At 37.2% G+C, this 27,394-nt stretch overlaps 2 protein-coding genes across 3 annotated transcripts in view; one reads left to right on the top strand and one right to left on the bottom strand.

Moving 5' to 3' along the window:
• Positions 1-283, top strand: part of sycp2l (synaptonemal complex protein 2-like) — a 45,554-nt gene extending 45,271 nt beyond the window's left edge. Inside the window, 1 exon segment of the mRNA XM_073864174.1 lies at positions 99-283. Within this exon segment, the coding sequence (XP_073720275.1) occupies positions 99-173 (75 nt within the window). The 3' untranslated portion in view covers positions 174-283.
• On the bottom strand, positions 284-17,354 carry elovl2 (ELOVL fatty acid elongase 2). Of its 2 annotated transcripts, none has more exons than XM_055182153.2 (8): positions 17,220-17,354; positions 15,547-15,610; positions 10,913-11,100; positions 10,704-10,781; positions 4,953-5,124; positions 4,514-4,638; positions 4,253-4,387; positions 284-2,730 (listed from the first exon to the last, which is right to left on the bottom strand). In XM_055182153.2, exons 1-8 carry the CDS (start codon positions 17,220-17,222, stop codon positions 2,608-2,610), a joined length of 888 nt encoding a protein of 295 aa, XP_055038128.1. In that variant the 5' UTR covers positions 17,223-17,354; the 3' UTR covers positions 284-2,607. The 2 variants fall into 2 exon arrangements, with proteins under 2 accessions (XP_055038128.1, XP_055038129.1); XM_055182154.2 differs by lacking the exon at positions 17,220-17,354 and adding an exon at positions 15,798-15,816.
• Between the last annotated feature and the right edge of the window lie 10,040 nt (positions 17,355-27,394).

The following is a 27,394-nucleotide window of genomic DNA, read 5'->3' on the forward strand; positions in this document are numbered from 1 at the left end:
AACATTTGAAAATTGGTACTGCATGCTACAAATAATAACCAAACACACTTTGGTCTGCATGTGGATTAGTAAATAATTGAATTCTGATGTTTTTTCAGCTTGCAGATCTTACAGCCTCTCAGTGTCCTCCAGGACAACTGTTGACAGAGGGTTCGTCTGCAGACCCCTCATAAGACGACGTGTGATTTTTGGTTTAGTTTTTCTGTATATGGGAATGTCTGCACTTTATTAAAATATCTGATGTGTGTGTGTCATAATAATAATAAAAACACAGATCATCAGGTTTACTAGGTACTATTTTTAAGTGCTTTATTTAGATTTGTTGTTATGGAAACATTCATTGTTCAATATTTCTCATTTAATGAACAATTATGAAATTCACAACCTCCAAAACAATTTCAAATTAACATACAGGTTTGCACATTTACATATCACTGTTTATGTCAAAAACAAGGGAGTGATAGTGTTTTAATAAAACTCACAGCTTTGAAAGACAAAAAGATTTTTAGACAGTGCTACATGGGTTTCCATGACTCAGTTTTCTGTGACTACTGGATGAGGAAAAAAACTGTACAGAGCTTGCATTCAGAGAAAGAACAATTTCTAGCCAGTGAAACAATTCTCTCTCACACACAAACACACACTCCAAATTATTTCACTGGCTACAAATTGTTCTTTGAATGCAAGCTCTTCACAGTATATACAAGTTGTTCAAAATATAGCAGTGTACTAATAAAGTGCTAAAATGTTACAAATAATTATATTTCCTTATTAAAAATGTATTGCAAACATTACACATTCAATTACAAATCAAAGGATTAACTATAAAAATTTTTAAAGGGAAGCAAAGAAAATGAATATTAATCTGTTAAAAATAGCTGTGTCAACATTTTCCTCTTTAGAAACTTAACCTTTGTTGTTGATAACTGCTGCGCATCTGTTTCAAATCGAGTCAACCAACCAATAGCACCTAGAAACAGTTAATTCAGCCAAAAATCAATGGAGTGGCCAGCTCAGTCCTCTGATCTCAACCCATTACCTCAGACCTTTTTGTCTAGAACCAAGATTTTGCCCACTTGCATGTGTTTTAGGGGTTGATGTCTTGTTTAAACACCCATTTTAGGGATGTTTTCTCTTCGGCAAAGGGTAAGTAATCTCTTCAAGTATTCTGATGTATTCAAACTGATCCATGTTCCCTTGTATACAATAAATAGGCCCAACACGCATAGCATGAAAAACATCTCCACACCATGATTGTTGCAACACCATGCTTAACTGTCTTAACAGTGCCGGGGGTCGCCTCAGATACTGTTGATAACCACTAGACCGGATTTTGTTCAAAATGTTACGTCATTTTTATTTGGGCCAGTTGATGTTTTAATGTTATTCTGCTCATGCCTTTTTTTAAAGTAGTGTTCTATGGGGGCCTCTTGCAAACAGCTTAACATCAATCAGGTGTCTTTTGACGGTCACATTTTAGATTATCTTTAATCTTTCTAGAAGTGATGAATGGCTGAATCTTTGCCATCCTGACTATTCTTAGATCTGTTTTAACAGTAGTTGCTTGCTTGCTTCCAACTGTTTCAGGTTTTTATTGCCATTTTAAAGCATTTGAGGTCATTTTAGCTGAGCATCTTAAACTTTGCTGCATTTCTTTATACGTTTTCCCCCCTCAAATCAACTTTTTAATCAAATTACAATGTTCCTCTGTTTGGAATGGCCCATTTTATTTAAGCAAAATTTAGCAGCAGATATATTTTACAACAATGTGTGATTTGCTTCCCCCCTTTCCCAATAAAGGCCGAAAAGGATTTGTTTTAACACAATGTTTTCACGGAATTTTCTAATTAAACTACACACTGATATTATTTTGATCACGCCCCTTTCAAAAAGGAGGCAATTTCTCAGAATTACTGTGGATATCATTAACCAATAGGTATATTGTTTGTCTATTACACTACTACATCTATAAGTAAATAATTTGCAATGCAGAAATATTACTAATAAAAGTGGTTTATTAGGTTACTGATGTTGCACTGCTATTTTTTTGAAAGCAACTGTATATGTATGTATATTTAGAAATTTCTTTACTTTCCAATATTGTCTTTCTTTTCTAGGCCTGAAAGTCACAATTTCAAATTCCCTGATATTCCCAGGTTTCCATGACTTTGTGAATGTTAAATGATCAAACAAGTCTAGCAAAGATTTAAGACTTATTAGTACTATGATCTATTATTAAATTCCTTATAACGCATTTGACTGCAGCAAGTGGTTTTTATGTAGAACTATTGTAAGGTGTCTTCTGTTGAAAAATAACTGGAAATGCATCTCTCTTGCATCCAGTTTCTAGAATAGATACTGTACTTTTTTTAAAAAATACATTTTGCTCCTTGGAGACATGTTTTGTGCCATAATGGACTGCCTTCACATAAAATGCACTATGTACACCATTTACGTACACAGTTCACAGTGTCAGGACTTGAAAGGAATGTATGTATAACAAAATACAAAAATAGCTAAAAAGTACTTGTCTAATTAAAAACAGTACTTTAATTGCAGGTGATTATCGCTGCTATTACACTACTGTTTGACAACTGGATTTAATCATCACTGTGCCTTCTGTTTAAAGTTGGCTCCATTTAGAGATGAAAGGCCATTTGAATAATTGTTCTTATGATCTCCTACAACCTTTGCCGTTCGGTCAGCCCCCAGCCTCTTCTTTCTATATGTCTGCAGAAAAATGCCATGTATTAAGAGGGGAAACATACTGACAATTACTACAAGCTCAGGGTGAATCACTGAAATGGCAGCATGTGCACTTGACTACAGTTTTTTACAGATGCAAGGCCACATTTCTCAATACTTAGGTCACTTTTGCAAAACTCTTCACACAGTGAGCACAACAGAAGTCAATGTGGAATAAACTGAGGATGAATTATCATTGCTTTGGCACAAAATGCATTCAATGACTACATCTCTCAAATTTCATGAATTCTTTTCTCACTCAGACACAACAACTGCCAAATCTCTTTGTACGTACATGCCAATTTGCACATGCTCACATACTGTTTTCAAAACATGCTCACATACTGTTATGTTCAAAACAATAACATAATAAAAAACTCAATAAAACAACAATTTGCTACATTTCTACAGTAATATTTTAATGAAATATATTTTAAATCTTAAAATAAATGCTATAAAAACAATAGGACAGTTGGACCAGCGACAGCTGTCCACAGCCGAGTAGATTAGCATTACTATTGTATCTATCTGTATCAGTGGATGGTGTGTATACAAATTATGGTATTTTGGAATTACGCAATGCAAAAAAGTAAAAATAAATAAACAACAAAATATTGACGAATTCTGCATCATGTCTGATTCATTCCAGTAACATATATTGCAGTGAATTATAAACAGAGATGTGTCCTTGTTTTACACAAGAAAACATTGTATAATGCTCTATGTTGTTAGTGTTTTTAGGTCATTGTTTTGTGGGTGACAAAGTGTGTTTGTCGGCTGTCAACCTTTGCAGTGTTCTGGAAGAATGAGTTGATTTGAGACCTGAATAGTGTTTTGGTAGCTGTAGTGCATTTTGAATATGAAATGAACTGCTTTGCCAAACTGAAAGTTGGTTAGGAGAACTATGTGAAGAGTTTAGCAAAAGTGACCTAAGTATTGAGAAATGTGTCCTAGTGTCTGTAAAAAACTGTAAGCTTAAACCAAACAGCCAGAAAACAGCACGTTTTGCTTAGATGTGCTGATATAAACTATACATTTAGAACATATGACATATGAAGGAATATTATAAGGAATATTTACATAAGAGCAGAAAAGATGAAAAACCCTCTGACATGTTTTCTTGTAAATTATCATTTTTTATCAGACTTTAACGGATTCTGCCAACAACGCATTATTTCTAAATGACCTAAGGCAGTGATTAAGCTGCTTTGAACCGAAAGAATTTGATGAAGATATTATACGTGCCGAAAGCATTTAGTTATATCAATATCTCATTTTTGAGGTAAGCTGCATTTAGAGGCTTTTGCATTTGAGCTCCTCATTTACAGTATGCATTTGGCTGATACTTTTAACAAAAATAACTTGGACTTTTTTATCAGTATGCACAATCGTATTAAAACTTTGAACTATTACTGTGCTTTACCAGTTCAGCTACAGTCTCAAGAAAGATCACATGTAGAGGAATTGCATCTGTAAAATATGTAGAATAAGAGTGAACATTTCTCACCTGCATGTAAAAGTTGACAAAGAGGATAACAAGTGTGACCATGTAGAAGGTCTGAAATTTCAGACAGCCTAGAGGAAAACCACAAGGAACGACCCATGCGCTTACTGTATGTGTTATAGTCAATACAAACTGAACCTGTGACAAAGGACAAAATATTACAGAGGAACATTCCTCTAACATAGCACAATGTATTTCTGTAAATGTTAAGGAAAACTGAATATATAAAAGCACAGTATGGTTGGAAAGAGTTTCCACACTGACCAGCTGAGCCTGGGTGAGATAGCGTTTCCACCACAGATATTTATGCATGGATGGAATGGTGGACAGACCATAGTAAGAATACATGAGAATGTGGATGAAACTGTTCAGCGTCGGCCCAAAGAAACCTGAATGTGGACAGAGACGCAACATATCACTTAATCTAAACCATCATGGCGCCTGTTTATGAACGTTTACATATGCGAATGTTAAGTAGAACTAAGTAGAACTATGAGTTCATGTAAACAGTGAATACTGTTAATACAGTTAATATAATTCCACAAAAGAATTATATTGTTATCCAGAGAAATATTTAAACAAAGCAAGGAAACATTAGCTTCAAAACAAAAGAGCTTTTACATCTTATTAAACACTAATGTGTTTCCTTACACCAGTACTGTCTCTTTGTCCACGACCTACCCTGAAGTAATTTTATCCTTACTTTGTCCACAGGGTATCCAGTTGAGGACACACCACCAGATGTTAAACATTGAGGCATGATGATACACATGCAGGAAACTGATTTGGCTGTTTTTCTTCCTCAGCACAATGAAGATGGTGTCCAGGAACTCAATCAGCTTAGAGAAATAATACCACCAGAGGACTTTTGCAACCTATCCATGTAAAAATATATTAGCTCTGCATTTAGTTAAATGTAACAAGATTATGTTTTACGTATTAAATTATTTAAATTAATACATGATATGCTGAATGAATCAAATCACAAATAATTACATAATACAAAAAAATGAAAACAAAAGACATTACTTTGTGAAGCATTAATAAGACATCTACAAAAAAATAGGTCTGTTTTATATCACTTGACAAAAGTGCACTATCATTGTACTATATTACATTTCATTGTCCCTGTACTTGTACAATGACAATACATTTGAGTCTAATCTAATATTCCATGGAGCTTTGTAATTGAATTAATGACAGCATTGAGGGAGAATTGGGGTTGTATTATGCCTGTTATTAAAATGGATTTGTAAGCGAAGCAAAGCAGCATAGGCAACGTACGCTCAATGTGCTTTTACACTAAACAAGTTTGGTGTGTACAGCTGAATCAAAGCATGTGTAACGCAGACAAAACTGTTTGTATTACTTTAAGTTGAAAAGGTTTTGTCCCTAAGCATATTATAAATCTAAATATTTTACCATATAATTAAATATTTTTAAATCGACTTTAAAGGTTTTATCCATATTTTTTCATTCCCTGTGTAGGGGTAACTTAAAAAATTAAATAAAGTGTACACAAAAATGCAATTAGCAATTATGCAAAAAATAAGCATATATGTCACATCATCATGTCGTGTCTTCATTTGGTCTAGTGTTGGCACCTGAAATCACTTTTACTCTCTGATCTGTTACATTATATTGTATTTTAACACAACTAAATGTTATTTTTACATTATCTGTTCTGTTGTCAGCATTGTAGTTGGAACTTGGAAGCAAAAAAAATGTGTCCAAAACTTTACTGTAGTAGATGCCATTTTCGTCCATTCCGGTGCCTTCTGGTGACTTATTGCCTAAAAGCTTTGTTTACCTTGAGTTGCAGTCATCACGGCAGTGCAATTGCCAAAAGTAATAAAAACATGAAATTAGAGTTTAATTTATATGGCCTCTAAATGAGGCAAGTGGAATGGATTTGAAAAAGCTGTAGCTGAAACACAGAAGTTTAATTTATTTGGGCATAACCCACACTTTTAGTAACTGTACATGAATAAATTATCCTTCATGTAAGAGAATTGCATTACAAGCCAGATACAAAGTTTAATTTTTATTTTACTATTTAAAACAGCTTAATTAATTGTTGCACGCCTCACAGCTTAATTAATTGTTTTTCCTATTTTCTTGCCATTGTCGCTTGGGATTGGGGTTAGAACAACTTTCTGTTACATAAAATGACATCCTCACCCTAACCCAACTCTAACCCCAACTCCAAGCAAGAACAATTTAAATTTCTGACAAATAAACGTATAAACAATGCCATTCTAACCCAAACCCAACTTTATCCTCGCATGAAAACAGTAAAAAATGTGACTAAAACCACAAATCTAACCCCAATCCCAATTGACAATGGTTTGAAAAAAGGAAAAAAAATTGAATAACCAATACGTGAACCTAGCACGAAAAAGAAAGTCGTGCCACGGACACGTGAAAACGCGTCACTTAAATGCTCGAAACGTTTCGAGCTGAATTCAAAAACAGTCTCCTTCCTATCTTACCATATCTGCGCTACTCATCTGACCAACGGTGAGCTCGAACTGCTTCACTGCAGAAGCTGCCTTGGAGGCTCCGCCGAGGGCTTAAACCAGTAACGAGCATTTTGATTGGTGGTTTTTGTGAACCAATCATATTCTTTCTGCCCTCAGAACATGTTTGAGTAAGGAAAACTCCTATCTACTTTTTGCACCACACACCCATTCTGGGTGTGTGAGCCACTGATCTATATAAATGATTTTGTTTTTCTCTCCCTGTCTTGTCCTCGACCCCGAGGACAATGGGACAAACAGACCCAGTTCCGGTAGATGTGAAAGTCGACACACCTCTGATCTACTGGTCGTCCTTCAACGTGATGCCCAGCTGATGCCTGACCAATGATCACCGACAGAACCAGCTTAATCTCCGCTTAATCTCCTTATCCGTTTATATGTGTGTATATACATATATATCTCCCAAGGGTTTTTCCCTCCTAGGACTTTTTTTTATTTCCTCGGCTAAACAGCCCGGGGTTTATTTCTCCTAGGGGGTTTTTTACCCCGGGGAGGCAGCCTTCTTGGGCTTAACTTAGCTTCCTCTTCTAGACGTTACATTAGTAATATGCTCGCTTATAATGTCGAGTCATAGCCGCAGCAAATTTGACTGCTTATGCTACCGTGTATTATGTTGTGCTATCTGTCGTTTTTCTGTGCTTTTACTGCTTCTATTAATGTAAAGCTGCTTTGAAACAATTAAGTATTGTGAAAAGCGCTATATAAATAAAATTGAATTGAATTGAATTGAATAAATGACTGGATTGCGCATGACGTCACAACTGTGAAGCCACCGCGCCGCCATGTTGGTATACCCAAACATTCTATTAAATCAATGGACGCGATCAGATTTTTATGATAAAACATCACTTTACTAGTCTTCGTTTTTATATCTGAAGTGACCCTGTACATTATTACAACACAAACGTCCTAAGCATGTACATAGTTATTTACTGAAAGTTACTGTTTACTGTACATTTTAGTTTTTAATCAGTTATTATACATTCATCTTCATTACAGTATCAGATCAGCCCTAAACTTATTTAGAGAAATAACGCTGACCGTGTAGCTGAATGTCAAAAAAATTTTATTTATACCCGTGTCATTAACAGAACGCAGCAGACACACTCACCTTAACGTTTTTTTATAAATCCATATTCCTGCCTGATTAAAACATAAACATTGCAAATAACACCAGAATTAACAGTTAATTTACGTACACATATCCTAAAAAGAATCTTGCGTGACTGATATGCTGTAAAGCGGGTGAATTTAAAACATAATTTTGAATGGAAGTCAATGACGCCCTCTGCCGGTTGGGTAAACCAAGATGGCGGCTCGAACTCTGCGCTGGCTTCACCTCACGCTGTTACGTTAAGCGTTCTATGCGCAATCCAGTCATTTATATAGATCAGTGGTGCGAGCCCCCCATACCTCTATGGTGCGGTATTCGCACAAGTGTTCTGTAGTTGTAGCTCTGTGTAGCAGCAACAGTAGATGGGTTTCCAACCAAATGTAAAGCGGATCTTTTAAAAAAAAAATTGTGTGTTTCCATCAAGTTGTTAGAGCGATATAAGGTGGAACTGGCAACCAAGTTACCAACAGTAAACAAAACAAGGCACCCTTGAAAAATTGAGACAGGAGTGCATGTAGTCACGATAGGGCAAGTTATTAATGTATTAGCAGTGCACCTTGTAATTGCCAAACTAAATGCCGTGCACAGAAAAAGGAATGCAGCAATTTTGATGCCGGAACTAGCAGCAAGGGCATAAAGACGACATTGAGTTTGTACATCAAGATTTTAGCAGCAGTTAGGCTGGTTGGATTAAACACAAGGTGTTACTGTGTCGTGTTTAGTGACTATTTTATAGCCTACTCGTTTTATGTCTGACAACAGAACAGACATGCAAAAATAACATTCAGCTGTGCCAAAATACAATACAATGTGACAGATCAGAAAGCAGGTGCGAAGCAGATTTCAGGTGCCAACACCAGACCAAACGCAAACATGACATTATAACATCACATATGCTTATTAGCTCTTGACACTATCACGGCCACAGTCTCTCAAAGTCTTCTTCAGAAATATTACAGATATGGGCATCAGAACCATTATATGGTTTTAGATCAATGATATTGAACCTACTGACTTTTTCTTTAATTCAGCGCATATGTCTGTTTACTTTTCAGAGCACCGTCAGTCAAATCCATTCCAATGGAGGACTGCCCTAATAAATTAACCCTTGTGCATCAATTAAAAAAAGTTACACATAGGTTCATAGGGGCCAAAAATGTCCGTGTCCAAAAAGTGTCATAAAGATATTATAGATTTATATATTTTTTCCACTTTCACTGATGCCATTTTTTTAACCAGCATCAGCTCTAATCATAATGATCAAACATTCATTATTTTTCAGAATTTTAACCCTGTAAAGGAATAGTCTACTCATTTTCAATATTAAAATGTGTTATTACCTTAACTAAGAATTGTTGATACATCCCTCTATCATCTGTGTGCGTGCACGTAAGCGCTGGAGCGCGCTGCAACGCTACGATAGCATTTACCTTAGCCCCATTCATTCAATGGTACCATTTAGAGATAAAGTTAGAAGTGACCAAACACATCAACGTTTTTCCTATTTAAGACGAGTAGTTATACGAGCAAGTTTGGTGGTACAAAATAAAACGTAGTGCTTTTCTAAGCGGATTTAAAAGAGGAACTATATTGTATGGTGTAATAGCACTTATGGGAGTACTTCGACTCAGCGCAGTAACATCCTCCCTCTCCCATTATGAGAGGGAGAAGGGGAGCGGACTTTTCAGGCGAGTCAAAGTACTCCCAAAAGTGCTTGTTTTATACGTTTCATAGACGTAATGCATTTTATACCATACAAACTGTATATTCTATTCCCCTTACCTACCCCATTCTCTAACCCAAACCCAACCCCACTACTTCACATTTTCAAGAAACATCATTCTGTTTGATTTATAAGCTTGTTTTCTCATGGGGACCTCAAAATGTCCCCACAAGGTCACAAAAATACTGGTATTCCTATCTTTGTGGGGACAATTGGTCACCACAATGTGATAATTACCAGCTACACACACTCACACACATAAAATTTTCAGTACACACATACAAACCACACTCTGACACAATTATAGCTTCATAATATATCTAATTGGCTCTATAATATGCATAAGCCGAAAACAGCAGAAAACAACAATAAAGCGATAATTTGCTTTATATGCCAAACCTAAAAAAATTGCACCATCTGGTAAAAAATAGTAAAAATTTAAATTTTGAAGCCTTGCCAACAGAATGAAAGTCTGTTAACAAAGATTGCATCATTTTATAGTTGAATGGCAACGGGATAAACAATTGCAGTTTTAATGGGTTTCAATGGGGGACATTTTTGTCCAAAAGGTCCTGAGAGGAAGTATTTTGTGTACCTAGTAGAAAATATTTCTAATATAAAAATTTTTTAAATGAAATGAAGGTGAAATATTAAAATTCCAATAAAAATACACACCTGTGGCAAATTTAATGCAGTTAGCATTAACGCAGGCAAAGTTATCAAAAAACAAAACTATAAAAGACAAAAATGTCCTCAAGGATGCACAAGGGTTAAACTCTGTTCAAGTTACAGCCTTGACTTCCTCAAATCTATTCCAAATGTAACTACTTTCGTCTGCTGCACTCTTGGCCACGACAGAACAAGGTACACAAAGTTTTTAAGCTATAAAAGCAATTGTTTAATTAAAAGACATCAGAATACAAGAAAATTACATCTACTCCAGTAAATGTTTTGGAACCACACACATTTTTTTGGGTTCCGACGCCCATGATTACAGAAATATACAACTTCTTGTTTATTTGGAACAAGATCTGATAGGGTAGTACAAAAGAAATGATGGAATCCTCATTTACTTACCCTAATGTCTGCGTCACCAGCTTCATGCAGTCCCTGACACTGCAGACGATAACCTGCAGACCAGACTGCTGATATCAGCTACCAAACACACATATACACAAAGAAACACAAAACATAAGGCATGAACTGGTCAAAGCATACTGGACACCAGCACTAACAGATCAGTTGTTTTGCTACTATGAGATACTCGCGCACATATTCTTGCTTACCTCAACCAGCATGTAGAAAGACAACAAGGTGAGAGAGAAGTTATACAGCTGTAAGACATTTTTCAGTGAATATGCTGGTCTGTTTCTCATGTATATTGTGCCCATATAGATTAATAAGAGGTAGGTAATGGTGAGGAAGAAGGTTGGGGTGTAGGAATCCAACAGGAGCCATCCTCTCACACGAGTATCTAACACAAAAAACACACCAATGTATTACATACACAACAGACAAATGGCAAATTTTAGCCAGGCATCTTCACAACCATGCATCTTCAAGGTTTTGCCTTTGGTGTGTTGATAAAGCATACAGTTAACATACAGACCACTTTATTAGCTACGCCTTAGTTCCTAGAACAAGGTTGGACCCCTCATACCCCCTCATAACATACTCCCTCATTTTTTTGTGATATGTCGGTCCATATTGACATGGCCTCATAACACACTTGCTGCAGACTCATTGGCTGTATTCATGATATGGTTCCACCACATTCCAAAGCTGCTCTTGTGATGACCGCGAGGGCCATTTGAGTTCAGTGAACTCATAGTTATACTCAAGAAAACAGTTTGAGATGATTTGAGCTTTGTGGCACGGTTTGTTATTCTGCTAAGAGTAGGCCTGGGACTGTAACCAGATTACCGCCATACCGCGGTCACATGAAGCATGCCTGCAAGTCTGAGCTCCTCACCGGCATCACAGCCAAAAAAACCTTGAAACATTGGCCTGCACTTGTGTGTATATGTGGGGATGTTATACACACCGCAGCTTGTTAACAAGGCAGCTTGCTATCTGAACATTAACCGTTAAAGGAGCTGTCCACAGTGTTTCTACTTAAACGAATCCCTTTTCAATTGCCTTTGTGTGTAGGGGTTGTAATCTCACATTAAAATGATCCACTTTGCGGGTTTTGCTATTACCTCTGAAAAAAAATATTATTATTTTTATGTGAAAGTACCGGGCCGGATTTGGCGCGAAATCCAGTGTCGTCACCTGCATGCGTGCTCCCGAGTCCCTCGCCTCGTCTACTGACATTGCACTTAACCTCGACTCACTGCAAAGCGTCTGATAACAGACTGAAACAACCTGCTCCCAACACAACAGAGACTCCAACACAAACTCCACATATTGTGAAGGAAAAAATTATCTGCTGAAGCTCGTAAAGCCAAACGTGAATTGGATCAACTTCGTACAAAAACACGGATTAACATCGGCAGGGCATTTGAATTATGGAGAAACCTCCGCTTTGTTTTGGGTATAAAAACGAATACGGAGTTGGCGTTCATCCTTTTGGACAGGTAAGCTAACATTACTACAAAGCATGTAAAATATATTTCGATTATGTGCTTTAGTTTTTTAGATGTTGTTTCGGTTTGCTAGCCTTCGCTTTAGCGTGTGTTTGCCAAGCCATCGTCGATCGATGATGTAAAACTGCGGACTTGTTTGTTTGCGTGCGTCCGCTTTTTAAAAGTCTTTAAACTCGTACAGTCTGACATTGATGGAAACTGAGATTATACAGTGTGACATGGACTTAACTACAATATTGATCGCACAGTGTGGCAAGCAACAATCCTAAAGGACTATTTAAAATAGCACAGTGTATACCGGGCTTTACTGTTATACTGAAATTGTTCAGTGTAGTTCACTAACCGTTTTTGTTGTCTTACCGTAAATGTACTTATGTAACACCACATAACATAGGCTAAATGCAGTCAATTTAACGTTGCAGTTGGAGTTTACCTGAGTTTCCAGCATGTTGTGTGGTGCTTTCTCCGGTTTGTAGCATCTCAGTCTGGCCGTCGCTTATGAGTTCGAGCATGCGCTTGTAAACTTATTGGTTGCAAATTGAAACATCACCGCTAGAGGCCTCTGAAAACTACATACAGCCCATTTAACTGATAACTGAGATGATGGGTAAACTGTGGCCATAAAGGGATGGGCATGGTCAGCAGTAATACTCGGGTTGGCTGTAGCAGTTACAGTATGTTCAATTGCTAATAAGGGGCTCAAAGTGTACTTATTATGATAATGTCGGCCTTGTCCACGTCAACAGGCACAGGAAGTAAACTGTTGCCTACAATCCGTGTTTGTTGTAGTCCAAGAAAAGAGATTTATGTTGGAACCGATAACTCGTGTCATCGCTTACCTTGGGGTTTGTACCTTTTGCATATCGTTAACATGTACCAATACACACTTACACACCAAAGGAAATGTAAATTCGTGAATCAGACGATAGTAGTTCTTTAATAGTATTATTATAAATACTACATGTACATTATTAACTAACATTTAAATGTTTAAAATATTAATCTTGTTAATATGTTACAGTACCTTTCATGTATCTTAGTAACTGGCTAAATGGTATTACAATCTTACAGTCTATTACAAACTTCTTTTAACAGTTATATTACCTTTATGAACAATTTTATATGGATATTTGCTTAATAGCACATTGTTAATATTTCTCTCAAGGTTTTTCACTTATAGGCATCACATCAAGCTTTTTTGTTTTTAATGTGGGGTGCACCTTCCCAGGGGTTTAAAAAAATAATAAAATATAATACCTTCTGCACAGTGTGAAAACAAAGGCCATGTTTTTCACAGAGCAGCAGCATATTGCTGTCAGACCTGTATTAATATGGTTGAGTTTCAACACAGTTCAGTTACTTACATAAAACTAACTTATTCTCAATTTGTTTCTAAAGGGTGAGTGTTTTTCCAGCAAATACTACTCAGTGCTAATTCCTGTTGGTTTAAGCTTATTTACTCTTATTTGCCCTCTGTTATTTTAAAGAATAGCACATAGGGAGGCGTGCTTACAGCATTGACACACTCTCATCATAGTTCACTTGGTAGAGCCTCGTATTAGCAGCATAAAGATCTCGGGTTTGATCAGAGAGCAAACATAGTTATAAAAGGTATACTTTCAATGCATTGCAAGTCATTTTCCCAAGAATCCCCCAAGAATCTGCCAAATTCATAAAAGTAAAAGCAAATTTTGTGAATTAAAAATGTAATGTGTAAATTTTAGGAGGATCTTTTGACAGAAATGTAATATAATATACATAACTATGTTTTAAGTTGGTGTATCATTATACACTAATAATATAGCACCAATAATAGCACCACTAACACACTTCCGGCATATTCATTGGCTGTATCCATAATGTGGTTCCGTTCCACCCACTGGTCTATATAAATGACTGGATTGTGCATAGAAAGCTTAACGTAACAGCGTGAGGTGAAGCCAGAGCAAAGTTTAAGCGGCCATCTTGGTATTCCCAACCGGCAATGAGCGTCATTGACTTACATTCGAAATCATGATCTAAATTCACCCGGTTTACAGCGTATTAGTCACACAAGGTTAATTTTTAGGATATGTGTACATAAATTAATTGTTAATTCTGGTGTTATTTGCATTGTTTTAATCTGGCAGGATAATAGATTTATAAAAAACGTTAAGGTGAGTGTGTCTGCAGCATTCTGTTAATGACACGGGTATAATGATCCTACACGTTCTCGCCGCAAAATAGCTACTTCAATGAAAGGTGACCTTGCATTATCTTATGTAATAAAACGTTATTTTCATTACCTTAGAATGAGCCATTTTAAGGGTCGCTATTTTGCGTGGCCATATTTCTACAGTAGCCCCAAACGGACAAAATGCTCAGCAGAGCGTGTTTCATCAGCATGTTGTCTCAGATGACGACATGTTTGTCCTGCGGCAGCTACTGTATCGTAGCTTAGATATGTGCTTTGAAAGGGAGAGGTGAGCAGTGGACTGAGCTGTTGGTTCCAATTCACATTCTCACAGCTAGTTGCCGCTAAAATCTACACATTGCACCTTTAAATATGTATACAATATGAATAAATGGTGGGTAAGGAAAATTTTGGACCTCCCCCCTTTTAGCCCACAGAACTGCCCTAATTCTTTGTGGAATAGATTTAACAAGATTGCATTCATGACTTAAGCTTGTTTGATTGGCTCAGAAACATTGTCCATGGTGCCAAGGAGAAAAGACTTATAAGGTGCTACAACTGGTCACCATCACTTTCTTTGTCAATTTTTTGCAACATAAGCGCGACTGGAGCCTGAATCTTAGACTTGGTTTGCTATCAGCTATAACTACATCTAATACTACTTAAAAATCCTGTTTCAAATTGTTTGAGATGTAGGAAAAACAGCTCCCGAAAGCGTTTCATGCCAACCACACACACAGACATAGATTACAAAAGTTTTAGAATGTTCAACATTCTAAACATGGAGACGGATCTACAAAGTCTTGGTTTTTATATAAATTGTAAAGTAGTTCTTCATGCTCTCTTTCCACACTGACAGCCATTGTCCAATGTCCATTGTATAAGAAAGCCCCTTGTAGTTGTTCTGATCCTTACATCATTACTATGGCAACTGATGTAGATACTCTGGCTATAGACTAGACTATCCCGGAAACAACAGATCAGGTTTTATTACTTGCAACTGAAAGTGTAGAGACTGCGTCAGTCGTATAACACACAATTTGAAATTCAAATAGGATTTAAGTGTAATGCAAACAAATCCTAAGTCTTTTGAGATGTTCAGAACATATTATGTATGTTTTCACTTAATAAAGATAGAAAATACACAGAAGGCACAAACCTCTTTCTCCAAAAAGGCTATCCAGTATAGAGTTCAACAGCTTGTCAATTGCTTCAAAATGGTTCTGTAACACAAGAGCAAAAAAATCCAGGCTTTGTGTTTGCTCTGGGTCTCAGTGACCTTCCATTTCCAATTTATGTATCTAGACATAGCAACACATAGACATTCAGATTACAAAGTATGCTGGCTTCAAGAAAAATGATCCCAGAGCACACGGGCAGTTCAAAGAACATTATAGATGTATAACTCACTCCTTCTGAGAATGGTATGATGACTCTTTAAACACTTAAGCTTTTGCAAATTCAAAGCATGTAAATGAATCAAAATGGTCTCTGAGTAAGGGAGAGCTTGTTTTGTCGTTTTTAACCCCAATGCTGAAACACACAGGCCTCAGTGCATCAAACAAATACATTTTCGAGCAAATGCTTGCTTGAATTTCTCTTTAATCAGCAGAAAGAGCTGAAATGAAATGTAAACTCTCTCTACATTAAAACGATAATAGTGTCCCTTCTTATTTTACAGGTCATTGCTTCCTCCATCTGCCTCTCCCTCTCTCTGTTAAGAGGTGACACAAATAGTGACTCAAAATTGTTGAGGGCAATCAAAACTCTTTGATGTTTAATTCTTTTACTTCCAAAATCCTTAAATGTCTGAACACAACAGGAAAGGTCCAAACGTCAGATGGGTGAACTGAATGGAAGAGAACCAATAAGGATTCTGAAATTACATGTCCAGGAAGAAATTGAACAAGTTATTACCTGCTATCCAACTATCTAGCTTGGGTGCAAACTGAAAATTAATTAAAATTAATTTGAAATCATAACTAAAAAAAGATGAACATTTTTCATCTACTGCTCATACACTGAAGATTTAATGACAATGATATGGGAAGCACAAGACCAATGCATAACTGTTATTGCCTCATTGATGTGACCGATTTAAAACACAAAACAGCATATTTCTTTAAATTTGCTCAAATAAATTTTTTTCTCATGCTGTTATCCCATGCAACACAATAGGATAAAGACCAAAAACACCCTGACAGCACAATTTCACGACAGCTTACATTCTGCATTAGTAAAGTCAGAAGTGTATTTTTCATGTACACACAGTTCTTGTGTTTCTGTGCAATTATGTCATCTAAGATTTATACAACATACACATCTCTGTTTTAATATGGGTGTTAAGCAGAAAGATATCTCTTTGATATTTCTACAGAGTATTTTTGTGAAACTGTGTAACGAAATTGTGTATCTAGACTTAATTATGTATATATGTATATTATGTATATAATATATGGATGATCAAATAACAGTTTGCATAAATCCTCTTAGAGATGTAAGCATCAGTAATGCAAGGAAAGGATGTGATGTTTGTCAATGCCCTTTGCGTGACATCAAACTAGACAACGAACTACCCAGAAAACTTTTTTCCAGCGCAGTTAACTCTATACTGTGATTGCATCTTGTCACTTTATCCTTTGAAAGTTACATTATAGTAAACCGTTATAAACAACTTGTAGTGCATCATAAATTTCATTTATGGATCCATGAAACGTTCCAAAATTATAACCACATAATCGTAAATACAACTGTGATTAGAAAAGCGATCGACGGTCAGCCCATGTTTTACGACACAAAAATAGGCTATTAACAATGAACAAAAGTCCTTACCATATTAATTTATTCTTTTATACAGTGTATGGGACAGCTGGACCCTGGACGGAGGCTCGTTGCTTGAAAGAAAAGTGATGAATGAATGTGCCCCGAGAGTGACGCAAGGTGGCGCGGGGATGCCAAAAGACTAACGGAAGTAAGAATGACCAATCAGGGCTCACGTCTTAGCTATTACGATGGCGCGGACTATCAGATGATAGGGTCACAGTCTAAACCATGGCTGAGAGCTCATGTGCGGTCCAGAAAACAACCCAGTAACCCCAGACGTTTGCAAAAGCTGTGTTATGTGATCTGAAAAGAATGAAATGAAATCTTTGTCTTATATGGAAAAAGCAATCCTGTATATGGATGAGACAGTGGCTAGTTGTCACACATTTATATTTCAGCTAATATTTCCCTGGGTAGCCACGTATAAGTATTGGTTAGAAAATCTGTACATTCCCACCGTTACTGAAATAAATAGCCTACATTATATTAAAAGCATGTAAAACTTTTGAGTTTTGACCACAAGTTATCACAATGAAAACTGACAGTAAGACTTATAAGAATACATTCTTCCATCTTCATTATATGGTTGACACTTCCCTGAATTTATGTCAGTGAGGTACAGAAATGGCAAACACACTGGAATAATGATACTTACTTAAATTTGACTGAAAAATAGAATTCACATTTTTAAATTTAAGAGCATGCTAATCTAAGTGTTTAGAATTAACATTCAAATCATAATAAGTGAAAACATGCATTGGTGTAATTGCAAAACCAAGGTGTGTTTGCATAATTTGAGACACACACAGAAACCCTTTCAAAGGGCAAATTTCTGTGAGGGAACTTCTGTGAAGATCATTCATATTCTATAGTTTATATATAATTCATACAGCATGTTATGTGCATCACATAAAGACTACAAATGTATGCCTACTTAAAAACATACTGTTAAGATTTTATGCACAGGACATATATGTTAGTTATATTTGTTATATATGTTTATAAACATGCTATAAATTACCTATACGTTTATGTCTTAACTATAGAATATATCTTTTAGGTTACACAAAAGATTGAAAGTTATGTTATTTGGCCTTTTCATTATAAAGACTTGTAAATGCTTTTCATCTAATATTTGTAAATTGTTGCCATCTAGTGTTCTTCTAAGAAGTTGCAGAATACAGATTTCATTTGTAACACAGTATGTTTGATTGTGTGTTCTGTATTTTGTTCTGTACTGCTGATTTGTTGTATTGCTCCTATACTCACTCACAGTATTTTTCCACTCAGACACCAAAACATATCTACAAAAGCAATTTAGTTTATTAACATAACTCATTGTATTGTGCAGAATTTGGGGGGTTCAAAACCAAACAGCAATGTAGGCCTGCTTCAAAGTTGAATTAGGCCATGTTACACAACAGCTGATCAGAGAGTTTCTTATCAATTCATGCTTTGAATAAAGTTCAGCCACAACCAGGGAATCGACACTTATCCGGTTTTATGTTATCCACAGTCATGCTGAACTTACACCTTTGACCATGACTGTCTTTTTTGTACGGTTGGCATGTGCATATGGTGGTCCTTGTGCTTATTTGTGGTCAGCAATCTTGCATCTCACAGACACTCATTTTCACTAAATAGATAACATGTTCATGTCATAATGACACACATAGACAAGGAAGAGAAAAGGGGTGGCAAACAAAGAAAAAAAAACATACTAGTGTGCAAAACCAAAGAGAATGAAAACACCATCAGTGTCAGGGATTCCCTAACTAAACTACATTATCTGCCCAAAAGTACAGTGGGTAATGCACACTCCTTATCGTTTATCCAATACAGAATTAGTAGATTAATAATTTAATATGTAATTTTGTTACGGATTTGTTTCTTGGCAGCTGTGCAACTAAATAGTTTACCATTCATTTTTTACTTATTTATCCTCATGCTGTTAAAACCCTGTATTCGACTATTTCTCTGTGAGACACAAATAAGAATTATTTGAGAAGTGGAAGTCATTGGCTTGATTGCTTGTCTACAAATTGTCTTTAAAATATCTTCTTTTGTGTTCTGCTGAAATTTTTTACAGATTTGTAATGAATTGTAGTGAAGTAAATGATGAAAGAAGGGTATAGGTGTATTAAACCCATTTTACAACATTTTGTGCATCAAAAAAAAAAAGTGATATCCAGGCAGAAGGTAAAAAATGTCCCTGCCCAGTTAACACCCAACAACCAACACCCCCCCATCATTAACTCAAAACATAAAATGAACATTGCCTTTGTTATCTCTCTCTCTCTCTCTCTCTCTCTCTCTCTCTCTCTCTCTCTCTCTATCTCTCTCTCTCTCTGTGCATGCTGGAATTGAGTTCACGGGGCCGGTTGGCGTGAGCCAGAGTAACTCTCTGTTGAGATTTTCTTTTTCTTTCTCTAAACTAAATATTATTTTATCAGCTGTAGGTTATAAGCAATACTGTTTATTACTGACTTTGGTCAGCGGGTGGGGAAAATGGGGGATGCGGGAGATTTCTCGTGGGTAACACTCAGGCATGGTTGTAAATGTATGCCTGATGCCGTGGTGTCCGTGTGTCATGTTTACCTCTGAACACGATGAAGATGAGGACAGAGGATACAAGTAAAAACTAATCTTTAATGACAATTAGGGATACAGAGCAAACACAAGTTAACATTAACTAGAACCGACAGAGACTGAACTAAAGCAGGGGTATAAATACACAGGAAACCACAGGAGTACACTGGTTGTAACACGGTCTCACACCCATGGCTGGTGAAGAAACTAATGATGATTGTGATTACATACAACAGGTGCAAACAATTAGGGCAAACAAATACAACTAAGGATATATGTTACAGTACTCCACCCCACCCTTCCCTAGGCGTGCCCCGCATCGTAACACTGGGGTGGTGATGACGGTGGGAGGAGCCAGGAAGGAGCCAGAAGAAGGAAGAGCCTGATAGATTGCCAGAGATCAGTCAAAGGGAAGCGTAACGACAGCCGTGTAGTAGGTGACCAGAGCGGAGGCAAGCAGTCAGAGAGCCCTGGGGAAGCCGAGGTGCTGGAGGGCCAGGGTGGAGCCAACAGTTCTGGCAACTGAGGAAGAGACGGGGATCTGGAACCCCGTGCAGAGTCGGAGGGAGGGAAGAGCCCAACAGAGCCGGCAGGACGGCGTGACGAGGTGTAGCTGGAGGAATAGTCCAGACAGGAGGACGGGATGATGACAGACCAAGGCGGAGCCGGAAGGATGAGGAATCCTGGTGGAGCTGAAAGGAGGATGGACCATGGTGGAGGTGTAGGAGTCTTGACCCGAGGTGTAGCTGATGGGTCAGAGGACTGAGGCGGAGTCAGGGTCTTGGAGGATGCATGTGGAGACATGGAAACCACCTCCAAGACAGCTGGCAGATGGTTATGCCCCAGCGAGGATGAAGGACAGCTGGCCGGGACCAGCGAGAATGAAGGACGGCTGAGCGGGACCAGCGAGGATGAAGTACGGCTGGGCGGGACCAGTGAGGATGAAGGACGGCTGGGCGGGACCAGTGAGGATGAAGGACGGCTGGGCGGGACCAGCGAGGATGAAGGACGGCTGTCACGTCTACCTCTGTACACAAGGAAGAGGATGACGATAGAATACAAATACACAAGAATCTTTAATTATGATGATGAGTACACAGCAAACACAAGGTAACATTAACAAGAACCGACAGAGACTGAACTAAAGCAGGGGTATAAATACACAGGAGACCACAGGAGTACACAGGAGAAGACACTTATGAAGATTGTGATTACATACAACAGGTGCAAACAATGAAACATGAGGGCAAATGAATACAACTAAGAATATATGTTACACTGTGTAGGATTGTTTGATAGCAGTGAGTGCGGTGGTCAGTGGTGCTAATATAAGATCTGCTTTATGTATGACTAAGGCCATTGTATTTTTTTCTTTGTGAAAGTCAAATGGTAGAAGTACATTCTTATAATATCCTTATGCAGTGCCCCCAAAACTATGCAGTGTTTGGTGGTGGTGATGGCGTAGTGCAGTGGTTCTCAATCCTGGTCCTGGGAGCCCACTGATCTGCACATTTTGTATGTCTCTCTAATCTGATGGACAATGAGATCTCTGCTAATGAGCTGATAATTTGAATCAGCTGTGTTAAACAAGGGAGACACACAAAATGTGCAGAGCAGGGGGCCTCCAGGACCAGGATTGAGAACCACTGGCGTAGTGGATAAGACACTAGCCTTTGGTGTGAGAGACCCGGGTTTGAATCCACTGTGACACACCATTGTATCCCTGAGCAAGACACTTACCCCTAGTTGCTCCAGAGGCGTGCGACCTCAGACATATATAGTAGGCTTGCCGCGATAGTCGATGCTTCAGCCTCTCACCGGTTAGATCACTTGCCCACCGTGACACCGTCTTTCACCCTCATTTTGATATTTCCGTGTAATTAAATAATTTAGTTTCGTTAGAGAGAGCAAACACACAACTGAATGTGTCTGCTGCCTGAATGCAGCGGAGCTGAAAACGCGTCACGTCACAGAGCAGCAGGTGTCTGATTTCATTTATTCCTGAGTGTGTGAGGCAAGCTGAATTACAGGACAATGGCAGAAGCCGCGTGCTTACTCGTTTTTGTTATAATATACATATATGATGTTTAATATAAGCGAGATCGTTTTGTTGTTGTGTTTTTCATCAAGAAAAATAATAAACCCATCATTCAAGCAGCGTTTTATGGAGAAGTAGCCGGTTGCTCTGCTTGGGACTGGAGGGTTCAGTGAGAATTACATGCGCACATTAACTCAAGCACTTAATTAAACCAGCTGTTGGACCCTATGGAGGACGAGGAGTGCAAAAATTAAAAATAAATAAATAAATAAATACATGTAAAAAGAAATATATAAAACAAACATAAATAAATAAATACAAAAATAAATATGCAGAGAAATATAAAAAACAAACATAAATGAGTATTGCAACTTTGATTTCTTTATTTTTGTATTAAAATATTTTTTTAACTTTTATTTATTTCTGTATTTAATTATACATTTTTATTTATTCTTTTATTCATTTCCACATTTATGTATTTATTTATGTATTTATGTGAACATTTAATTATTTTTTACATTTATTTATTTATACATTTATTTATTTAAACGTTTATTTATTTCTACATTTATTTTTTCCACATGTATTTATTTATACATGTATTTATTTCTACATTTATGTGTCTAATATATTAATGAGGAGGGGGCGTGTTTTTCTTCAGCCGTAGCAATAGAGCACAGAGTGTCAATGCTACAGTAGTGTATACACGTGTTCTGAGGCCACAACAGTCACATATTTTGATCTTACAAAATGACACGCAAGGGAAGAGCGTGGACGTGATTTTGAGTGTAGTGCAAGTGAAATGAATGTTGAGAGAGGTGGGCGAAATGGCAAAAATCACTGTTTAAGTAATTTAATATCACTGTTTCTGTATGTATTTACAGGATAAGCATGCATATTCTTCACCCCGAACATCGCGTTATAAACATCCGTTCGGGATTCTTGCACACATTACAGAAACCGCATCTTTAACAGGTCTGGTAACAGACAGTGAGACACGATAGGGTGTGCACATGAAATACACTGATCATATTTAATAAACGCCATATGCAGCTGATAGATCATTGATAGAGCTTGATGTCAACGAGGTTTGTGCACGATAAGGAGAAAAAACACACACACTTTCACTGATGGCCACAAGCATATTGAATATTGCGTTTGAAACGCGACTGAAAATCACTTTAATATTCGCGTTTCTTAATTTTGTATGAACAACTTTGTTCATACAAAATTAAGAAACGCGAATATTAAAGTGATTTTCAGTCGCGTTTCAATATTCAATATGCCCACAAGCATATTGAATATTGCGTTTAAAACGCGACTGAAAATCACTTTAATATTCGCGTTTCTTAATTTTGTATGAACAACTTTGTTCATACAAAATTAAGAAATGCGAATATTAAAGTGATTTTCAGTATCCACGCTCTTCTCTTGCGTGTCATTTTGTAAGAGCAAAAGATGTGACTGTTGTGGCCTCAGAACACGTGTATACACTACTGTAGCATTGCCACTCTGTGCTCCATTGCTACGGCTGAAGAAAAACACGCCCCCTCCTCATTAACATATTAGGCACATAAATGTAGAAATAAATACGTGTGGAAATAAATACATGTATAAATAAATACATGTGGAAAAAATAAATGTAGAAATAAATAAATGTTTAAATAAATAAATGTAGAAATAAATAAATGTAAAAAAATAATTAAATGTTCACATAAATACATAAATAAATACATAAATGTGGAAATGAATAAAAGAATAAATAAAAATGTATAATTAAATACAGAAATAAATAAAAGTTTTAAAAATATTTTAATACAAAAATAAAGAAATCAAAGTTACAATACTCATTTATGTTTGTTTTTTATATTTCTCTGCATATTTATTTTTGTATTTATTTATTTATGTTTGTTTTATATATTTCTTTGTACATGTATTTATTTATTTATTTATTTTTAATTTTTGCACTTCTTGTCCTCCATACTTATATACATATATGGTCTATGCATATATTTCAATATATTGGAAAATATAAATATTAAATCCCATATATGGGAATATGTTGTCTAATATATTGCATGATATTTTCCAATATACTGCAATATATTTTGTTTCATAAGGGAGAACAGTTGGCGAGTGACATAACTGTGCTGCGAGAGCGATTCGAAAGCATAACAAGCAGGTTGTCACGACAGGGTTGGAGAGACAGGACGCAAACGCAAGGTTCCAAATAAATAACATTTAATAATAAACACACGAGGGCTGACAAGGTGAATACAGAAACTCAGGAACATGGAAACAGACAGGGTATCAATGACAATATCCGGCAGTGAGCAAACAGAAGACAGAGGTATATATACACACAGACTAAATGACAAACAGGTGTGATGAGGCAGGTAATTAATCAATGAATGTCCAGGTGATAACAATCGGAACAGAGACAAGACATGACCAGAGGTGGGTAGTAACGAATTACATTTACTTCGTTACATTTACTTGAGTACATTTTTCGGGTAACTAGTACTTTTAGAGTAAATTTAAGGATGGGTACTTTTACTCTTACTCAAGTACATTTTTAGCGCGCGCGGCCGCGTAGGGGATAGGAGAAGCAGATGAGGGCGCGTGTGCGTTGTGCGAGTTATCGGAGGCAGATCATGCGTGGCTTCAAGTTCGGTCTATGTTTTCACTCCAAGAGGTCAAAAAGAATAGTTTCATAATGTGATGCGTGTTTTGTTCAATAAACGAGCGGACATCTCAGCGAACAGGAATTCAAGATCCAGCCTGAAGTAAGTGTCACAGTATTGTCTATTTGAACAGTATTAATGGTCATTTCACACACTGTCAGAGTTTTTTTGCCATATGCACTCTTGTGCAAGCGATTACAAATCCTAATGTAAGTTAAACCATACAAACAGCCCGTTCACATCTGCCAATTCCATATCATTTCCCCACAACTAAACAAACTTAACAGCATAATGTAATGACTGCATTTATACACAAATCCGGACACCTCACTAATGTGTAGAAAATACATTCAAATAAAAACGGGATTGTATTTTATTTAAATCCTTCCTAAAGAATGAATGAATAAAAATAAAAGAATAAAGATTGATTTGAAAGAAACATGTATTATAAATTATAATAAATGTAGAGATGATTTGCAAAAACAGATACTGTAAGTTCCATATGAAATTCTAAAATGATCATTTTTATTCAGCTCCTGTTTATGTTCAGTAATTGCACTTTAATGGCAATGAAAATAACCTATTCATGTAAAAACATGATAACAAACAGACACACACGTTCTTATTTGTTTACTGTTTGCATGTTTAAAGGCAGACGCTGACAAGTTTGTGTTGTGAACATGAAAATAAATACAGAGTTAACCGTCAGAAAAACATCTGTGTGTGTGTGTGTGTGTGTGTGTGTGTGTGTGTTTGAGATTTTTTCTCAAACGACACATTATGTGATGTTAATGTACCCATTGCAGGACTGAGATAGGCTGCTTACTTGTATATAAGCAGAACAATGAGACTCTTAAGGAGAGGTTTGTGAAAACCCTCCAAGAAGTCTGAAATTCAGTGCTTTTGCGCTACTTCTCTATCAGATCAGAAGTAACGAGTAACTAACTACTTGAGTAGTTTTTTCATCTAATACTTTTTTACTCTTACTCAAGTAAATAATCAGATTGATACTTTTACTTTTACTTGAGTACATTTTTGTATAAGTACTTGTACTTTTACTTGAGTACAGATTTTGGGTACTCTACCCACCTCTGGACATGACACGGATTAACCGTGACATTACCCTCCCCTCTACGAGTGGCTACCAGACACTCACATAAAACACAACAAAAACAAAGTCTGGTAGCGAGAGTCCAAGGGAGGGGTGGAGGGCTTGGGGACCCTGGCGAAGCCGGCAGCCGCGGGATGAGACCAACGGGACGGTTGGCCGGACTGCGCCAGGAGAACCGGAGCGATCGCTCCGAGAACCGAGGCAGACGAATTACCCCCCTCCTGGAAATCGTCGACGATCAGATGCCCCCGGAAATCATCTCCCATCCCCTCGCGGAAACGGAGACCCTCGGTAGCCACCCCGGGGAAATGATCGGGCGTGGTCCGTTCCGGATCCCCCTCCGAGCAGGATGGTGGTCCTCCGAGGGACCGTCGACGACGACTCAACCGTTAGGGGACCGCCTGGGCCGATCCTCCTCCCGCAGACCCGCAGGAGCGAGCGATCGCTCACGATGGTCCCCAAGAGACATCGGGGCTGATGGGGAATGAACCCCGATGTCACTACTCCCCCACGACGAAACTCCTGGGGGAGCCGCCCTCTGTGAACCTGCTGCGTCCAGCACGGCTGGATCATTCTGTCACGACAGGGTTGGAGAGACAGGACGCAAACGCAAGGTTCCAAATAAATAACATTTAATAATAAACACACGATGGCTGACAAGGTGAACACAGAAACTCAGGAACATGAACACAGGAAACAGACAGGGTATCAATATCAATGATCCAGCAGTGAGCAAACAGAAGACAGAGGTATATATACACACAGACTAAATGACAAACAGGTGTGATGAGGCAGGTAATTAATCAATGAATGTCCAGGTGATAACAATCGGAACAGAGACAAGACATGACACGGATTAACCGTGACACAGTTTGGTTTCACGATACTTTGATGTCATATGGCGTTCGCTCTGTGCAAGCACTGCATGCGATTGAACACGCTTATTTACGTGCATCTTGATCTGGTTAGCCTCCGGAGCAGAAAAGACAGAAAAAGCTCATGCCTGCATGATCATATCACTGTATTCACTCGCGAGCCGCGCAATGAAGAACACTGCCTTACACGCTGCTTTATCTACTTCCTAATTCTAAGCCACACCCTATATGGGTGACTCTTAGACTACGGGCACTTTTATGTACTTGGGTCATATTTTTAAAAATACATATAATTTTTGACAAATTCCTCTTTCTTTGTCAAACTTACAATAAAACCACCTTTAAAAAATTTAGGACCTTTCTATTATGATTTTTTAATACTTTTTAAACTCCTAATAGGTGTCAAATTCACTGTTTTCTCCTTGTCGCACACCCAGACTTTTACATTTCAACAATGAAAATACAGTTTAAAAATATGAATTACTGGTAACTATTAATGTACCTGAATTAAGCACTAGTAAAATAATAAAAATTCATTATAATATTTAATGTGAGATCACTATTAATTTAACTTTTTATACAAAATATAGCTGTCGCACTGTATTGGTGTCATTTCCACCACAACACTGTAATGTGCCTTTAAAAAGTTTGTGTGAAAGATTGTTTAGTGGGTTTCCATGGAAATGTTCAGTGACATTAGAGAACATGCTGGATATGGAGGAAATTAAAATTTTCATTAACAACAAATAAAGAAAAAGTCAGGGTAAATATTGCTTGATCAGTAAAAACATTTATTATACGTCATTTCCAAACATGCTGTAACTTTAAGGGTGTTTTTACAAAGCTAAAAATGTAAAATGAAATAAGAGTATTTTGCATACATGAAA

Source organism: Misgurnus anguillicaudatus, chromosome 25 (genome assembly GCF_027580225.2).
Source record: "Misgurnus anguillicaudatus chromosome 25, ASM2758022v2, whole genome shotgun sequence".
NCBI lineage: Eukaryota > Metazoa > Chordata > Actinopteri > Cypriniformes > Cobitidae > Misgurnus > Misgurnus anguillicaudatus.